The sequence below is a fragment of the Crinia signifera genome, chromosome 4, assembly GCF_055691185.1.
Source record: "Crinia signifera chromosome 4, ASM5569118v1, whole genome shotgun sequence".
In the NCBI taxonomy this organism is placed as follows: domain Eukaryota; kingdom Metazoa; phylum Chordata; class Amphibia; order Anura; family Myobatrachidae; genus Crinia; species Crinia signifera.
The window spans coordinates 246,720,801-246,740,209 of NC_139220.1; the positions used below are offsets into that span (position 1 = coordinate 246,720,801).

Here is a 19,409-nt window from a genome sequence, read left to right on the forward strand (position 1 = left end):
CTCTGGGGGGTTTCCTCTGTATAGAGCAGAAGAGAGGTCTACTGCGCATGCCCATGTCTACAGAAATATGGTGCATGTCATTTTCCTGCAGCTAATCACTGCAGCGCATGCTTGGAAGCCATTTTACAAATGATTTTTGGTGAAACTGCATGACTCTGGAAAGGTTTGTATTTACACAAGGGTACTGTACAGTGTGTAAGCTGTGGTCCCCTATGGTCTCAGAGGCCCACATCCATTATAGAAATGCCAATGCCTCTCTATTAATACTTTTTAGGGAGGTGTTCAGCATTGCGGCGTTCGGCGTCAGAATTTTGAAATCATATAGGATGCCAGCAGCGGAATTCTGACTGCTGGGATGCTGTGAAGTAAGCATGCGGGCAGCGCTAGCGTAAGAAGGGGTCAGGTTTGACACTAGTGGGGGACTTATGGTTAAGCTGTGGGAGGGGGGGTTGGGCTATGAGGGAGAAAGGGTTACATTTAGGCACGTTTAGGTACATAGGAGGGAGAGTGAAGGTTAGGCTGCAGGGCGGGAGGGTGGGGGGGGGGGTTGGCTATAGGTGGCAGGGTATGGGGTTAGGTTTAGCCACTAGTAGGGAGGGTCAGATTGCATTAGCTACTGGGCCAAGCTCCGGGAATGCAAAATATTCAGCAAAAAATCAGCCCCTATAGAAACCTATGGATGCTGTTTTTGCAATTGAAACCAGAAGACTGCTGCATTGATGCCCAGCTACATATATCCAGGGGATACTTGTTATTCAGGCACCCCCAAATACACCTGATGTCCCACAAATCATAGTTGTAAAACGCATTGCGATGTTGATAAAAGGTATAGACCAGAGCTACATACAGTATAACTGATTATGGGCCAGATTCTCTAAGCTTCAAAAGTGATAAAATGGAGAGTGGTAAACAGCCAGCCAATCAGCTCCTGTCTGACATTTTTCAAACACAGTCTGTGACATGGCAGGTAGGAGCTGATTGGCTGGCTGTTTACCACTCTCCATTTTATCACTTTTGAAGTTTAGAGAATCTGGCCCTATGTCATTTGTATGGGCACATGGAATTCCACCTTAGACAAATTGTGCCTCACACCTCAATGATGTCACTAATTTGTACTGAACTATTGAACTGGTTATTGTTGAACACCCCCTTTCCCCAAAAAGACCACCTCCATTTTGTGTAAGCGACAAGAGCTGTTTAAATTGTTTTCTCCTTCCAAGAATTAAGACCATTATTGACCTGATATAATTAGAAGACACAATGGAAAATGAATTGCGAATAAACCACATTGTTTCAAAATATGGTCAAATTTCATGGGTAATTACCCTTGTTATTGAAAAGGGTGCACAGTGAAAAATAATACATTTATTCTAACATTCAGTGAGTGTTTTTTAGTTTGAATGATATTTTCTCTGGGAAGTACATTGTTCATAGACAGACATCCTTTATGTTGCTTGACATCAATATCATAGCTCAGTGGATTGCTTCTAGTACAAACTGTGTGCAGCCATACATCAAGTTAATAAAACACATTAATTTCATGCACCTTTTAGAACACTGACCTCATCATCTACAAATTGATAGTCACTGGACTGGAGTTTCTTGGGAAATAAGAACTTTTCTGTGGGCTGCAGTCCAACTGTCATTGTAAACTATAGACAGTACAGGAGTCCAGCTAAATCTGTAACAGGATTATCTGTGACTGCTGGAGCTACTGTATAGCTATCACAGGGTTTGATATGAAATCCCGGTGGTCGGAATCCTGGCGGTCGGAATCCCGGCATTCAAAATCCTGACGCCGGAATCCCGACCGCCGGAATCCCGACAAGGGGGACGTGGATCGCCCCTCCTTTCGGGCTCGCAGCACTCACCTCACGCTCGGTACACTCATTTATTCTCCCTCTGTGGGTGTCGTGGACACCCTCAGAGGGAGAAAGTGTTGGGATTTCGGCGGTCGGGATTCCAGCGTCGGGATTTTGACCCCCGGATTCCGACCGCCGGGATTATAACTGCATCCCCTATCACAAGTTTGCCACATGTAGCTTTGTGCAAATATCTTACTGTATGTTCTAAGTTAATATGTCATTCTATAAATTGTGAGAGATTGTGGTAAGCACACAGTTTCCCACAGAAAACAATGTTTGCTGTACAGATGAGAAATGGGCAGGGGCACCGGCAGGTCAGTCGGGCCCCGGTTAAAAAATATGGGTGTGGCCAATGGGGAGAGGTATAGCCAGAGCTTCTCCTTAAAAAAGTAGCAAAGTTTGTGCCACCATATGGGCCACTCAGGTGGGCACCGGCATCTAATTCGGCAGGTAGCAAGTTACACCTACATGCAGAGAGAGAGGACAGATTTCTGCTGCAGCTGCCTCTCTCCCCCACGCAGCACACAGCAATGAGCAGAGTGTTCTGAGCTGGGGAGAGAGGCTGCTGCAGCGGAAGTTCTCTCTCGCTCCCTGCAATGGGGGAGCAAGAGTCTCTGGCCCTGCCAACAGTCCCGGTCTTGGGTATAGAGCTCCTTTCACTAAGTAGGAGCCGAAAACTGGACACCAGAACAATTTAAAAGATACACAGGAGGAGCTAATTATCTTACTTGCCATTCTGTGAGGAGACCTGGAAATCATTCACTCCTGAGCACTGATTTGTAGAAAATTTTGTTTGTTGTAATATACAATGTATATACAGTAATTGGTACCATTTCACACTTGTGCATGTATACACTTGAAGAGGTGGAATAAGGGTGGGGGTTGTGTAGGGAGGTCAAACATACAAGTAGAGTAAGAGCAGAGGCAGACCCTCTGTGAGATGCAAATAAAGAAAGGATGGATGGATTTTGTGAGTCTATGTAGTAAGTCTTGGAGAGAGATAAAGTGGACAGAGATAAAGCACCAACCAATCAGCTCGTAACTGTTATTTTCCAATATGGCCTCTAACATGGCAGTTAGGAGTTGATTGGCTGGTACATTGTCTCTACCTACTTTATTTATCTCCCAGGCTTAGTACATAGACACCAAAGGGAGTTGGCTAAGCCTGGGTCCATTTGGTATTCATCAGCAGGTTTAATTTGCTTTATAGCAGGACCCGGCATACCTCTTGGCTGCCCTGGGTACAGTTACCATGTGTGTGGTGGTACATTTTATTTTGGCTAATCTAAAGATTGGATAAGAGGTGCATGCTGCTTTTCAAGCAAAGTAGATTTTAGAGTAATTGTCTACTTGAACCAACAAACAAACAAAAAAGAACATTAAAATAAATTCCTGTATTAGTAATGATAAAATAAAGGGTTGTTTAATCTTTATAGCAAAGTCTCATTACTTGCTTTTAGCCTGGACTTCCCTAATTTGGATACAGTAAGTAAGTCTGAATTAGTTGATCGTCTGAGGTCTAGATAACAAATAACAAAATGCTGTGAGCAAGCTAGATACAGCAAGTGGTGGGCTCCCGGGATAGTGTCTGCCAACATTATGATAAGTGCTTGGTTACGCCACACAAGAGCATTTTGTACTGTTTTCTAAAGTTTTTGCCTGCGGCACATGCCTGGAGCAGTTTTTAATACAAAGTGAAATAGTTTGGCTAGGGAATGTCACCGGAACCAGATATTATGCTATAATAGCTGTTAAAAAGCTGCTACTATAGCTGTGGTTACAGTTAGAAGGTAACCAGATCACGTTATACAAATAGTGATTAATAGAACACTTGCGAAAAGCTTACATAGTTTTAAGGCTCTGTTGTTTGTTATTTCTCTGCCAATTCTTTCTATCAGCAGGAAAAAAATGTCTTGTAAAATGCAGAGATAGTTTCCCTATTCGCAACCGGTCCCGATGGTGGGGTTAAGCACATTTTTGAATATACGCATGTGTAAGCCCCCGGGTGCTTGCTCACTGATGGGCAGGGTGAGAGATCTTCAAAGGCACCAAATCCAGCATTTTTTTGCCATCCTGACACTTATTTCAGTGTTGTCTGCTGGTGCAGCTACCTAATACTTGTTCTCTGTTGTATTCAATTTTACTATAAGCAGTGCCAGATTAAGGTCTAAATGGGCCTGGAGCTGAATATTATCAAGGGCCTATTAAGCACAATAATAGGGGTTGTGGCCAGCACCTAATAATGTGGGAGGCGTGATCAGTGTTCTGCGTGGGTGTGTCTCTATTTGTGTAAATACTTTCAACTAATTATATATGCCTCGAAAGGCAGGGCCTGGCATAGGAAAAATGCAGGGATATATATTGACGGGTGCCCTCCAAAGGTGCACCCGCAGGATGCCGATGTCCTAAGATACTTGCGGGGTGAGGCGACACTCCAGTCATAAAAAAAAAATACTGAAAGCCGAAACTTGGTAGACAACATTTCAGCACCTTTTATGTGGTCACCTAAGTTTACCATACCATATACCCCTTATACAAATCATGCAACACAATAGTAACCCCCTTATACTGTACTTGCCTCTTACTTATTATGCCACATGGAATGAGCCAAAATTCACACCGGCTGAGCCAAAATTCACACTATGGCACACAGATTGAGTTAAAATTCACGTTATGGCACACAGATTAAGGCAAAATTCACATTTTGCCACATGGATTGAGCCAAAATACACACTATACCAAGCAGATTGAGCAATAATGCACAATATGCTCCATAAACAGGGGCATTGCACGCCAAAGGCGCGCATTAAAAATTTACACCATAATGCCCATTACATGTTAAGCCACACACCATAATAGCCATTACATATTATGCCCAACACCATAATGCCTATGAAAAATAATGCTACATAAGTGCTGCTTACCTACATGCTTATTGCCAGGGGTTCCATGCTCATTGCCTGGGGTTCCATGCTCATTTCCATGTGGGATTAAAGATTCATTGCCAAGGGGGAATGCATGCTCGCAGTAACTGGGAGACAGCCGCCGCCAGGCCGAAATGACAGCCATTGTCAGACTATTTGAAATAATACCCCTTTCACACCAGAAAATGCAGGGACTTACCTGGGAATATGATCCCAGGATTTTGAATGGACATTCCCGGGCTGGCCCCTTTTACACCACCCTGGTCCCTGCATTTTCTGATGTGAGGGGGAGAGAACCCCCCCCCCTTAAACAACCAGCTATATCTTATGAACCAACTGATCCATTTACATGTGGGCTTCAAATTATTTTGGTCCCATGAAAATGGGCCGTTTGGTTCCAGAGGAATCTGTCCTCAAACAACATGAACAGCCATGAAAGTATATTTCAGAAATTAAAAAAATTGGTTTACCCGCAATATCTCTAGAGAAAAATTAACCCATATGGACCAGCCTGGTATCAAATTGAAGGCCCAGCGATTTGGAGAGTGGGCCTGGAGCTGTAGCTCCATCAGGCCCATTGTTAATCCGGCCCTGACTATAAGTCACTGAGGGGTAGATGTATGAAACAGTAATAAGGGAGAAGTGATAAAATGCCTGGTACTTGATCACCGGCCAATCATCTTCTGACTGTTCCTTTTTAAACCCAGCCTGTAACTTAACAGTCAGGAGCTGATTGGCCGGTGATAAAGTACCAGGTATTTTATCACTTCTCCGCCCTTATCACTGCTTCATACATATACCTCTGTCTCCTGTTTGGCCTATTAATTTATGTACTCTGTAATTGGGCACTGTGGACCTCTTGTGGTCCAAATATATATAAAGGATATTAATCTGCAGACATTGGAGATATTTGCTGTGGTCTTTTTTTATATATTGGAGTTAGACTAAACATTAACAAGCATCCATTTTTAGGATATATGCCACAAATATTGAATGATAAATAGGCTCCTTACACACACATTTTCTGGCAAGTATTCATGTAATATTTTCAACGTGCCTGAAAATGCTCACTGATGTTTTAATAAAATACATTAAAGTCTTATAGGAATGAATGCGAAATTGCTATGTGATGTGTAAAGTACGCATAACAGGGTGGACAAATCAGACACGGAGCTATATTTAATAGGGCACAATCTTCAGGATCCAGCAAAATCATGACCATAGATTTAAAAGTAAAATAAATTACAGGGGAAAAACCATCTGGGTTCGGGTGGTTGTTCAGATCAATTCTAGCTCAGTTGTGGTATGTTGGTGCAGAGGCTGACAGCAGTCCTATTCCTGTTGCATTTTCTGGATAAACCAATAATCATCCTATCAATTTCTATTGCCTTATTGGTGCAATGTTGCAATGCATGGGAGCCTTAACTCTAGATTTGGCTGCCTGCTTAGTATATGTTATTGAATAAAGAAGGGAGAGCAATGAAGAAGCGAATGTAGTTTAGTCTCTTTTAAAAATGGTTGGCTAAATTCTACTGTCAAAGATTTTTTTTAAAATCTTTATTATCTGCTTTATTTTAAATCCCAGGCATCAGAAAAACAAGGAACAATCATTTAGAAATCATTGTGTAATACCAACTGTCAGATTTGAATTTGAATTCTGGAAAAAATTAAAATAACTGTAGGTGCATTACAGAGAAGTCTTGAAGTTCTTGAAGTTATCAGTGGGAAGAAGACATCAAAGCGGAGAGCAGGGGATTATTTCTGGAGAACAAATATCATACAGAGATTGATGATGTAAAAAGGACGGGATGATAAAGTGTTTTTAGATTGGCTTTACATTTGATTCTTTATGGTATTCTTTGCACCCGGTATTTGAAATTGATAATCAAAGCTACCCCCAGGCAGTAAAATTTAAGATTGATAAATATTTTATTGTTAGCTGCATGAAACCACAATTTTGTAGTCATGTAAGCATTTTGCTGGTTCACTTCCCTTTGCAAGATCCTGACATAGAGAGCATTCCAGAGAAATGTATTTGAAGGTCAGTTCTGTATCACTAAATCAATATATTGGCCAAGAAAAAATGGTTGTCCACTTGTCCACATGACTGATTTTTTTTTTCTAACAGCTAAATCATGCTGAAGATTTGATTTCTCTATTATGGGACGGTGCTATCTATCTCTCAGTACAGCCTGGCTTATCACAGAATGCAGACATTGCTAACTCTTGTGCTCAATTCTGGCACATGAACACCGCAAAGGTCGAAATTGTTCCTTGCAGTGTACAGTACTTTATTTATTTATTCTTTTATACACCCACATAATACTTGTATGTGGCTACCTTTATAATTCTTCCAAAATAGAAAAATCTGAGTTGTAAGAAAAATCATTAATTTTATGAAATTGTTTATTTCATCAATACCATTTGTACATATCAGCAAGATGCATATATAATAAACACTGAATGTGCATGGAAAGATTTTCCTGTACAAACCAGAGCTACAGTAACTTGATGTTTTCTCTTGCTTGATGCCCCCATAGTGACATATACATACTGTACCCATTTGTAGTGCCATATATATAGCCACCCATACTATACTGCCAAGTACATTTACTGCCCCCATAGTGCCATATGCCTCCAGCTTCCCCCCGTAGTGACATATACATAATGTCCACCCATAGGGGGATATATATGAAGCAGTGTTAAGGGAGGAGAAGTGATAAAATGCCTGGTACTTTATCACTGGCCAATCAGCTTCTAATGCTCCCTTTTTAAACCTAGCATGTAACTTAACAGTCAGGAGCTGATTGGCCAGTGATAGAATATCTGGCACTTTATCACTTCTCCTCCCTTATCACTGCTTCATACATCTTACCCATAGTGCCAATACAGATGGGGGTGGTGTCATCACCCCCACATCATGCCAACCCCGCCAGGGGGCGTGTATGCACGAGATGCTTGCGCGCCCCCTGGCAATGAAGCCTGCCTCCGGTCCCCACCCCCTTCCCCCGCCGTCGACGCTCGTCACCACAGGTACCCCTCGCAGCCCCGAGTGCCCCCCTAACCCTGCCCATCTCCCTGAAGTGGAGAAGGGCAGGGACACGCAGCGTCCCTACCGAGAGACTGGGATGCGCGTGCGTGTGAGATGCACGCGCAAACCCAGTTCAGTGTAGCCCCTGTCTGCTGGTGCTCGCCAGCAAGGAGGGTCTGGCGAGCCCCGGCCAATGATGGCAGGGGCTATATCTTTACATAATGCTTTCCATAGTGCTGTATATTGTACATACTGTAATGCCCCCCCCCCTGTAGTGCCTTATATATACTGCCACCATTAGTGCCCTATACATACTGCCCCCTTACTGCCATATACTACATAGTGCACCCCATAGTGCCATTAGTGCCAATTACATATTGCTCCCCTTAGTGCCATATAAATAATGCTTCACATAGTGCCATAGACATACCACCCACCTTAATGGCAAATAAATAATGCCCCCCTTAGAGCCATTTACATACTGCTCCCCATAGTGCAATATACATAATGACCCCATTAGAGCCGTTTACATACTACCCTACTTAGAACCATTTACATACTACTCCCTTAGTGCCACATACATGACACCCCATTAACATGATGCCCCCAGTAATACTCATTGGCTCTGCTGCTCGCCCCGCCGGCTCCTTTCATTTGTGAGGGGAGGAGAGTGGAAATTTCTCTTCTTCATCCCCTCGCTGACTCTGACGGCCATTTCAAATATGGTGACGGGTCGTGAGCCAATCGGTGCTTGCGGTCAGCAAACCAATTGCTAACTGTCAGAGGGGAGTTGGAAGTGGCTGGGCAAGTGGTGCTGCCAATGATGTGCCCACAGTGCAAATGTGTTGTGGGCAAGGCACACACCTAGTTTGGAACATGCTAAGCAGAGCATTGAGGGACAGAGGGGTTTCCAGACCCCCAACGCTGGAAACTGCTGCCAGTGGGTAAGAAAGTCACAAAAATCGTGAATGTCTTGTGAAAATCAGGACAGTTTACTGCTATGACTTACAGTAGGTGTTTCTGCAAATAGGCTAAATAAAGACTCTTTTTGAGCCTTTTATAAACAACCTCCAATGTTATTCTTACTAAGCTGTGTTTTCTTCCTTTGTCCTTTATAAATAAAGTTTTAAATTACATCCCTACAGAATATAATGTGTTGGTGCTAAACCTGTATATAGGAAATATACGAATAATGTATAACTGTAGGCTACCTCTTTAAGGGCCTGATTCAGACCTGTTCGCTAGGCTGCATCTAATCACCACGTCATGTGGTGTCAGCCACCCACCCTGAGCTGGCATCACCATGCTTGCATTCTCTGGGGAATGCCCAGTGTTTTATGGGGATGCCCATAAAATGCTAAGAAGTTCTCCTGCTCCAGCCCCCTGCCCGTGACTCTTCCCTCACAGTACGAACACCTGGGCGAGTGTGATACTCACCAAAGGCGTGCGCACATGGGGATTGCACATGCGTATATTCCCGCATGAGCAGACCCCCGACCATCAAAAACAGGGCCGAATCTAAACTGGACCCTATATTTGGTGGCACATGTGGTACTTGTGTAATATCTGGGCGCCCCTTTTTTTCATCGCATGCCACTACTTAAGGCATGTGATGAGACGCGACCAACCCGATTTTTACAAATGGCCCCCCAGACCCGATTTTTAATTGTATACCCACCATGATGGTTAATTATTAGGCAAAATGCCCCCCCCCCCATTGTTAACGCAACGCCACGATAAACGCAACCCGAAGCGTGGCAAGCGCAGCGAGCCTGTGGGTGGGGGGAGGTGGTATGTGTCCTCCGTCCTTTTCATACCCCCACTATCCACGTCGGCGTGGAGTTGATTTTATATAGTGTGGTGAGCGCAGCGAGGGGACGCGGAATACATGTGAAGTAATGCGCAGCCCCTCGCGGGACTCGTTGCACTCACCACGCTTCGGGCTCGGTGGCTCGCTGCGCTCGCCACACTATATGAACATAACTCCACGCCGACGTGGATAGTGGGGGTATGAAAAGGTCGGAGGACGCCTACCGCCGCCCCTCGCGGGCTCGCTGCGCTCGCCACGCTTCGGGTTGCCGTTGATCGTGGGGTGGCATTAACAATGGGGGGGCACTTGACATCGTCATTACCCATCAGGGTGGGTGTACAATAAAAAATCGGGTCTGGGGGGAAATTTAACATAGGAATCAGGCATCTGGGTGCCTGTACAATTAAAAATCAGGTCCAATCGCGTCGCATCGCATGCGATCTGATCGCATGCGATGCAATGTGACCGATTTTTGGTTGTACAATGGCATAAGATTAAAAAATCGGGCACCCAGATAAAACACAAGTACCGCACTTGTAATACAGGGTTGCCTACCCTCCCAAAACGGAAATCGGGTCCCCCTCCCGATCCCCCCGGAAAGGACGGCAACCCTCCCGCATTGTCCTGCATCTCCAGCAGAGGGGGGGTCCGTGGGAGGTTCCGTGGGTCAAATTACGCGATCGCCTCCCACCCCGTGCCATACTGAGCTGGCTGCCCTCTCCTGGAGAGGGCAGCCAAAAAGTCGGCAACCATGATGTAATATTGTAGTGTCAAAAATATTTAGACACTTTTAAAAATGAATTTTAAACATATTAAATACATTTAATTAATGTTAAACACATATGGAATCAAATGATATTAGGATTTTGTGTTTCCTTTGTGCTGCATGCTAGTTAGCTAGATCATTTTGCCAGGTGAAGGGTTTCTGGAGTATTTGTACTTGTACTTGTGCTGTGACAAAGGCATCCAGCAAAGCTTAGGAATTATGGCGCAATAGGACAGAACTTCCATTATGTTCAGCTTCCATTATGCTCACTGTTGTATATCCCTATTGACGCTCAGTACCTGTCTGTCCTCAGACCACCTCGGAGAGCTTTAGTAACTGAAGACTTTCATTATCACAGAAACCAGGATCATACATATTTTTAAGCACACACAATATATATTAAAAGATAGCCTGACATTGTTTGATCCTATGCCCACCTGAAAGGATGTTGAAAATCCTTACGCTTCATTGGATGCAAGAGAACATTGGACAAATATAAAACTCCAGACACAAAAGTAGCAAGGAAATATATTATATACAGAAGTTAATAGGAAACTTGCAAACAAGTTGACATCACACAGCTGCTACGAATAAGCAAAATGTCAGCGCTGTAATTGCCCAGATGTATTGTTCCATTATTCTAGCTCAAAATTCTGCTGCTGTGTAGTTAGCTGAAAGCAGAGGAATGTTAATAGTCTCAGATAAATGAAAGTAACGTGTTTTTACCAGCTCACCAAATATTTCCTTGCTGCAAACAACAATGAACTTATTCTGGTCCGTTCGCAGCAGGGCTGCGTTCCCATGGGGTCCAATGTTTTTGTTCTGCGTTATAAATAAATGAACTACTACTACTACTATGCGAATTTTCGCACATGTGCAGATGCAGGGTGCGTGCACCCATGGCGTACAAACTGTTTGCTGGGTGTACGTACCTAGGACAGCGGGCATGGGGCGGAGAGGGGCGGCGTGCGGCTCCATCAGGCTATGGGAATGCCCAGCTTTCCATGGGTGTTCCCATCAGAACGCTCATGCTAATGATGCCATGATGTGCGGGCCGGCAGCTGACATCACCAGATGTCAGCTGCCTGCCCATTTCCTTCCCAGCGTGCGGGCATATTGTAAGTGACTTCAAAGACCATCAAAAAATGTGGGAGGTTGGCAGCAGCCAACCATTTACAAGGCGGGGTTTGGTGGACTTGCAAGGCTGCAAATGCGCCACCTTGCGAATCAACAAGAATAACCCCCTTCTTGTTCTGTAATTATAAGTCTGTGTTGTAGGTAAGCATGGTAATACCGTGCTGACAGTGATTGGCGTCTGCATCTACAGAATCTGTAGCGGGATAAGGTCACTAGGTCGACAAGCATTATGTTGACAAGTATTAAGGTGCTTGGTACACACAGTGTAGTGTGTACTCATTCATCTGCCTGCCCATTTCCTTCCCAGCGTGCACGCATATTGTAAGTGACTTTAAAGACCATCGAAAAATGTGGGAGGTTGGCACCAGCCAACCATACGCAAGACGGGGTTTGGTGGACTTGCAAGGCTGCGAATGCGCAGGCTTGCGAATCAACAAGAATAACCCCCTTCATGTTCTGTAATTATAGACATTAGGCTACAGCCTAGGTCGCCAGGTCTGCGAGGAAGGAGGGCTTGCCTTGCAGGTAACAACACCTGGGGAATGAAATTAAGGCCTAATTTATTCCATACCTGTTAGCCTTCACCAGCCCTGATATACTGGGGGGGGGGGGGGTGTCAAGTTCTTAAGGCAACTGTCAGAGGGCTGTGCCAATGCAACTTACTGATTGAACTAGTTGGTGTACATGTAATGTGCTACATGCCTTTTGTATAACCTTTGTTACATGCGAGTCTCTGAGCGCCCATACACATGTGTTTAGCAGCATTCCACTACATATGTATGTTCCTAGGGCACCTAGATCCTTTAATCAGGCCCTGCACACCCTGTAATTGCCAACTGCTGGAAAGTGTAAACTGATCAGCCCATGGGGATCCATGAACTCCTGTCATATAAATTTTGCTAGAAATACTGTACAGTAAATGTTGAAAAATATCTGGCAAAAATGTACATATTGGATGTTTGCCTGATGTACACCTGGTGTACACTTAGTAGCACATATGTCACTGGGGCAGAACTACTTGAGTCAACTAAACGCCACCTGCCACCCACATGAAGGCCCACCTCCCCCTCACACACAGATTTCCGTGCAAGTATGCGAATGGATGTTTAGCAGAAACATCCATTTGCAGCTTTGCGTATGGGGGCAAAGTAATTTGATGATTTTGCAAGCGCTCACTGATCTAAGACACCTCCCTGGTGTTTTGTGCCCCGTACACACGGGGCGATATTCTCGCTTAGTGATTATCGCGCAGCGGTCATATTGCCCAGTGTCCCATTTTCATCTCCGACGCCGACCAGTAATGGTTGCTCATGAAAATGGCACACTCTGCCGGGGAGAAGCCGCTGGTCACCCCCGCATCACATTAGCATGGGAACGCCCAGCATTTTCATGGATGGAGATGAAACACTGGGTGTTCCATGGGCGCTAACCATCGCTGTCACCAAACACCACCACCTGCACTGCTAGGTGCTAATGTGCTGGCGTATAAGCAATTAGCAGTGCCCACTCGCACAAAATGCAGCTGCAGATTGTTAGGAACCATTAGGATGGTTCAGGTCTGTTTTGTGTTCTGTTTGTGTTTGGGCATTTGACTCTTTGGTGGCCTCCGGTGGTCAGGCTGTGCCATTGCAGCTCAAATCTTTTGGAGACTTGATTATTCAAGGCTGATGGATAATGAGCTTATTATTCCTGCTGGCAGCTTGGCTGGAGATGTCACAGGTGTGCTAATCACCTGAGTCCTTCTTAAGGCATTCTCCCCAGCAATGCTGGGAGTCCAAATAGACAGCAAATAGACAGCAAACTAGGATGTAGTGCCCATTGTAATGTAGCTACAAAAAAGGCCAACAAAATTCTGGCATGTATTAAGAGGGGAATGGAAACTAGGGACTCAAGGGTAATTATGCCACTATATAAAGCATTGGTGAGACCTCACCTAGAGTACGGAGTACAGTTCTGGGCCCCACACTATAAAAAGGACATCATAGAATTAGAAAAAGTCCAAAGGCGAGCAACAAAGCTTATTAGGGGAATGGAGAATTTAAGCTACGGGGAGAGATTAAGCAATTTGGGACTATTTACATTAGAAAAGAGACGTTTAAGGGGGGACATGCTCAACATGTACAAGTATATCAAAGGCCAATATAAGGAACTGTCAAGTACCCTCTTTTCTACTAGAAAGGAATCTAGGACGCGAGGGCATGAGTATAGATTAGAAGAAAAAAGATTTCATTCAGCTAGTAGAAAGAATTTCTTTACGGTCAGAACAGTCAAACTCTGGAACTCTCTTCCCAGAGAGGTGGTAATGGCTGGCTCATTAAATACGTTCAAGGAAAAGTTGGACAAACATTTACTGGAGAAAAACATCCATGGGTACAAATAAGAAATATAATTTGTCTGTAAAATACTAGAACCTACCAAATCAGCAATGGATATCTATACCAGGTTGAACTAGATGGACGCAAGTCTTTTTTCAGCCTTACCTACTATGTAACTATGTAACTATGGTGATAGCTTCTTGTTTCCTGGTTTGCAATTTCCTGGTCTGGATTGTCTTGTCCTGCTGCAGTCTGAGTCCAGTCATCCTGTGCCTTATGAAGGATTCTTCCTGGGATGTGCTGCTGCTACCTTTTCTGCATGAGCCTGCTGACTCTCAAGCATCTGGGAACCACTATCTTCCATCTTATGCCCGGTGTCATGAGTAGTCTGAGGCTACGGTTAGGTTGCACTGTGGTGCATGTCAGTTGCCCAAGAGGAGGTTGGGCATTATTCCTCTAGTTTATTTATGTGGGGTTGTTCCCCTTTAAGTTGTGCTATGAACAACTTGTCTGTATGCGACGAGGTCGCCTGTTGTTTTGTTGCGTCAGGGTCGCTTGACTGTTGTTTTGGTTGCGATGGAGTCGCAGTACAGTATGTTCATTATTATTTTCCATACTTGTGTCACTTCAGGGACTTGTACTTCTGCATTATCGTCTTTAGTCGTGGTTATTAGTTTAGTCAGATTGTCCTCTTGGACCTATCCCTGGTGGTCGTCTGTCACGGCCGCGGTTGGGACGCGCCGCTCACCTGTTCATCTCCGGCGGCGGGGCCTGCGGGCCATCCGTCCGGGTGCAGGGCGGGGAGCGCGGCGTCTGGGTCTTCCGGCTGCGACCATCCTTCTGGGGCCTGCGGCACACGCGTCCAGCATGAGAGCTAACCAAAGTTGTTTGTCTCCAGTCCGGTCACCGCCATGTTGTTGTAGCCAGCCAATGGTTCAGAACCCCAGTTCAGCTCCTCCCATCCAGAGCTGCCCTGGGGTATAAAGCAGAGCCCTCTGGGGCATACAAGCACCAGTGCTTTGTTGTCAATCCCTGTGGAAGAAGCTTCAGCCTGTGCTCCTGCCCTTGCCCTGTGATATCTTTCATCCCTGTCTTCGTTACCTGCAGTTCTACACCTGATACCTGGATACCTGCATTTGCATTTTGCTTCCAGCCCTTACAGAGTCACACCTGTTTCCTGGACTTTGCAATTGCATCCTGCCTCCAGCCCTTTCAGGTTTGCTACAGTGTCTCAAGCCTCTGCACATGCTTCAGCCCTGCGTGTCTGTTGACACATCTACACTCCTGCTGTCGACCAGTTGCATCTACTGCCAGCCCTGCATGTCTGTTGACACATCTACACGCCTGCTGTCGACCAGCTACACCTGTTGCCAGCCCTGCGTGTCTGTTGACACATCTACACGTCTGCTGTCGACCAGTTGCACCTGCTGCCAGCCCTGCGTGTCTGTTGACACATCTACACTCCAGCTGTCGACCCGCTGCTCCTGTCGTCAATCCTGCGTGTCTGTTGACACATCATCACGCCTACCTGTGGTCCAAGTGCACCTACTGCCAGTCTCCGTGCCTGCTGACGCTTCATCATCTTGCTGTCTGCCTCCGCACCTACTGCCAGTCTCCGTGCCTGCTGACGCCTCATCATCCTGCTGTCTGCCTCCGCACCTACTGCCAGTCTTCCGTGCCTGCTGACGCCTCATCATCCTGCTGTCTGCCTCCGCACCTACTGCCAGTCTTCCGTGCCTGCTGACGCCTCGCTATCCTGCTATCAGCACTTCCAGCTACTGCCAGCTCTCCGTGCCCGCTGACGTTTCTCCATCCTGCCGTCTGCATCGGCACCTGCTGTCAAGTCCTCGGATGTCGCTGACTTCTGGCTTCCACTGCCCACTGCCGTCAGCTCCCACAGCTAGCCATTGTGTTTCCCTGTGAACTAACAGAGACTCTGGGATCACTCCCATCATTCTGGACTTTCAGTTGTTGTCCAGGTACTTCACTGGGTTCCCCGATCTACAGTTTCATATATGGTTTTACCTTCTCTTGTTGGTGCTACAATAAAGAGTTATATTAAACCTGCTATTCTCCAGTCTCCTTCAAGCCACAAACACCCAACCTCCGGGCCTCAGACAGATCCACGAGGTACCCCGAGCGTGATATCGTCGTGGGCTTGTCACCACCTAACACCTGGCTGCACCGGAGCTTGGGCGGGCCTAACTTGTCCTTTCAGCCGTGGCAGCTACAGGTGAAGCCTAGCATCCCGCAATCCACGACCACCTGTCAGGGAGGGCCAATAGAGTGAGTTTAGAGGTGTCACCACCATACAGTCTGGGAGATGTTTAGTTACTCCCCTGATCGTAACACAGATGCGCGTAAATGTTTATGCGCATGCGCAATTGCTAAACATCGCTCCCCTGTGCAAACGCGCTGGTGAGTGAACAAACTAGAATGAGGGCCTTTATGTCTAGAATAGAATATAATAGAATAGAATCAACTTTATTGGCCATGTATGCTTGCGCACACTAGGAATTTTTTGTGGATTTACAGTGCAGCATCAAGCAGGGATGAATGGGGGGGGAGAAGGCATTACATACATTACTTTAAGACATTACATGTGGGGAACACATGCCTACCGAGCTGCACAGCACCTAGGCAGCCATCAGCGACTCCACTGGTCGCTGCAACAGCCAGGAAGGTAACATTAAGCAGAGACAGTACAGTTATCACATAGGGAGCACATACCCGCCAAGCTGAACAGCGCCTAGGCAGCCATCAGCGGCACCACTGGTCGCCGAAACAGCCAGGTAGGTAACAATACAAGCAGAGACAGTACAGTTATCACACATGGAACATATTTGGCTGAGCTGCACAGCTCCTAGGCAGCCATCAGCGGTGCCATCTTGATCATGCTGTTCAAAGGCAGCAGTAATAAGGTTAATTTTCATGGCAACTGAAGCATGAGTTCAACCGGATGTAGCACTTTTCTTCCAAAGCTGGCACACCCTGCCAGCTTGTTGCTGGCAGGGTGTGCAACTAGTGATGGTACAGCATACAGGCTTTGCAAACAGTGGTTACAGAGGTACATGGTACAAATCATTGTAAAGAAACAGTAAACAAAGAAAATACATAGTTTTCATCAGCTTAGAGGCTGAGAGAGATGGTAATTGGTGAAAAATAAAAAGATGCCGTGTGCGGGTGTAAGTCCAAATCCAGTCCAAACTCCAGTCAAACTCATGCTTCAGTTGCCATGCTTACGATGCAGGCTAAGATGCAGGCAAGCCTTTAAAAGCAGGCTTCCAAACATTTCCAATATTAAAGGAAAGTTTGGGTCAGCTGGTACAGGGGGAGGGGCTGGTGTTTGCACAAATTCCTCAACAGGCTAATTAGTGGAAGGGGGAAGTTGCAGGCTCCAAGTAACAAAACAATTCACAATGCAGACCGTTCTTTAAATGAAAAGCATCAGATGTACCTGTAAAATAGGAGATGAGATGGTTTTAGAACTTCTCTCCAGTCAAACTCATGCTTCAGTTGCCATGCTTACGATGCAGGCTAAGATGCAGGCAAGCCTACAAATACATTCAACCCCACATCAGGCATAACAGCAAATGTTTACTGTAAGAACAAAGCTGATATTTTATTCATTTTAAATGTTTTCAATCAGATCATAAAATAACAGCACACAATAATGCTTTTAGGCTTGAATCGAAATCAGAATGAATACAAATTTTAATGTACAGTGCTTTTTCTATGTATGATTAGATGCCCTTAACATGGAGTTCTATAAGTGTTTACATTGCTGTGTTTGTTTCTGCTTCTATTTATGACAATACCACTACTACTTGTGTCTGTTTTCCCAGTTCTGAAAGATTCTAGAATATGTTTGTCTCTCTCTCTCTAATGCAGATGTGCAGTACATTAAAAGAAGAGACATCGTGCTGAAGAGGGAACTTGGCGAAGGAGCATTTGGGAAAGTGTTTCTTGCTGATTGCTATAACCTTAGCCCAACCAAAGACAAAATGCTCGTTGCTGTCAAGGTAACAAAAACTCAAAATGAATAACAACAAAAACAAAAAGAAAGTTACAGGATACACCATACCTGTAAATGTTATTTTATCTTACAATATAAACCCGTTGGAACAACAGCTTCAGCCGGTACTGTATCTGTAAGGGAACACTGCATAGTAAAGCTTTTGAAAGTTGTTTACAATATAGATAAAAGAAAGGGCAACGTGAAATATTGAAATATTCATTATAACGAGACATAATAATCAATTGTTCTTGATTTTCACAGCACGTACAAAATATCCTATTTCTCAGCTTGGTGTAAGGCTTCAGGATTACTACGTGTACAGTAACTATTCAAACAAATGACAATAGTGATGACATTAGAAACTGTAGCCTCTGCCACTGTAACGGCATTTTCTGATGATCTCACCATGGGGGTGATTCAGGACTGATCGCATGGCCAAGGATTGCGTTCAGTGAAGCAACCGCCTCGCTAGAGTGATTTCCCGGCCTGCAATTGATTGCGATCTCTATGCAAATGGATGTGTATGGCTACAAATCTATTTGCAGCTGTGTGAATATGTCCAAAACCCAACAGTCTCACCATGGAATAATTTTTATACTGGGCACATGTCACTGCAGGCTCAGAGTAGACAGAGACTTTCTTGGCGGCTATGATGATTCCAGGCATATCCGGCCTGTTGCTGTCACACACCTGCCCCTAAAACACTTAGGCATGCCAGCATTTTCCTTGACACTCCCAGCATTTTTTTCTGGCCTGCTTAGAATATTTCTCGTCACTCCCACTAAACGGCCGGTTTCCACCCCCAGACACCTACTGCCTGTCAATCACCTTGCAGCACAGGCTCAAGGCTCAAACCTTCGGCACTCCAGGGTTCCAAGAGGTAAAAGTTGCCCTGGGGAGTGCAGTGCCGGGTTCTACATAGTGACAGGAGCACCTGGCTCCTGCCACTGAGCAGGAGCTGGCCTTTTGGTGCCACCTTCCAGTGGGTAACATGTGGGTGTAGCCTGCAACCCTAGCACTCCCTTTTTGAGGCCACTGTTTAACAAAAAATATAAGTATGGCACTAGTTCTAATGATGCTAGTAAATATCTCCATTAACCTCAGCTCACACGGTGCCTTACTCATGTTTGTAAGCAAAGCAAGCAAGCACACAACTGGTTAACACCATGCATTTTTTAGTGGGTTAAAAAAATTGTATGCAGGGTAAATTCTGGTTCCTTTTGAATGTAGCCAACCAATGCTATATTGCTTTTTCTTAACACTGCAATTTAGATTTCAGTACCCCACCAAAATCTAGTCTCGCTGCACATGTAACATGTTCTCCACCTGCAGTGCAGCATGACTTTGCCCAGTTACTTGCTGTTTTGCTTTGCTTACAAATATGAATTAGACCCACAGTCCATTCCCTAACTGAACTTTTCACAGGGTGCTGTAATGCCTCCACATGAATGTATTCATTGGCAATGTGTGCTTCACTTCTCTCCATGGCCACTGCCACGTTGCAGCCCACAAAATGGCTGCCTCCACTAGTAATTGACAGTTA

General features: G+C 45.2%; 1 protein-coding gene across 3 annotated transcripts in view; it reads left to right on the top strand.

The window, feature by feature from the left end:
- The window catches only part of NTRK3 (neurotrophic receptor tyrosine kinase 3), a 572,243-nt gene that overhangs the window by 467,372 nt on the left and 85,462 nt on the right, over positions 1-19,409 (top strand). For all 3 annotated transcript variants that reach the window (XR_014473528.1, XM_083184207.1, XM_083184208.1), the window contains exon 14: positions 17,740-17,870. Coding sequence is in view for 2 of the 3 variants with exons in the window: in XM_083184207.1 (XP_083040333.1) it covers positions 17,740-17,870 (131 nt within the window). In the remaining variant the exon portion in view is untranslated. The remainder of the gene's footprint in view (positions 1-17,739; positions 17,871-19,409) is intronic.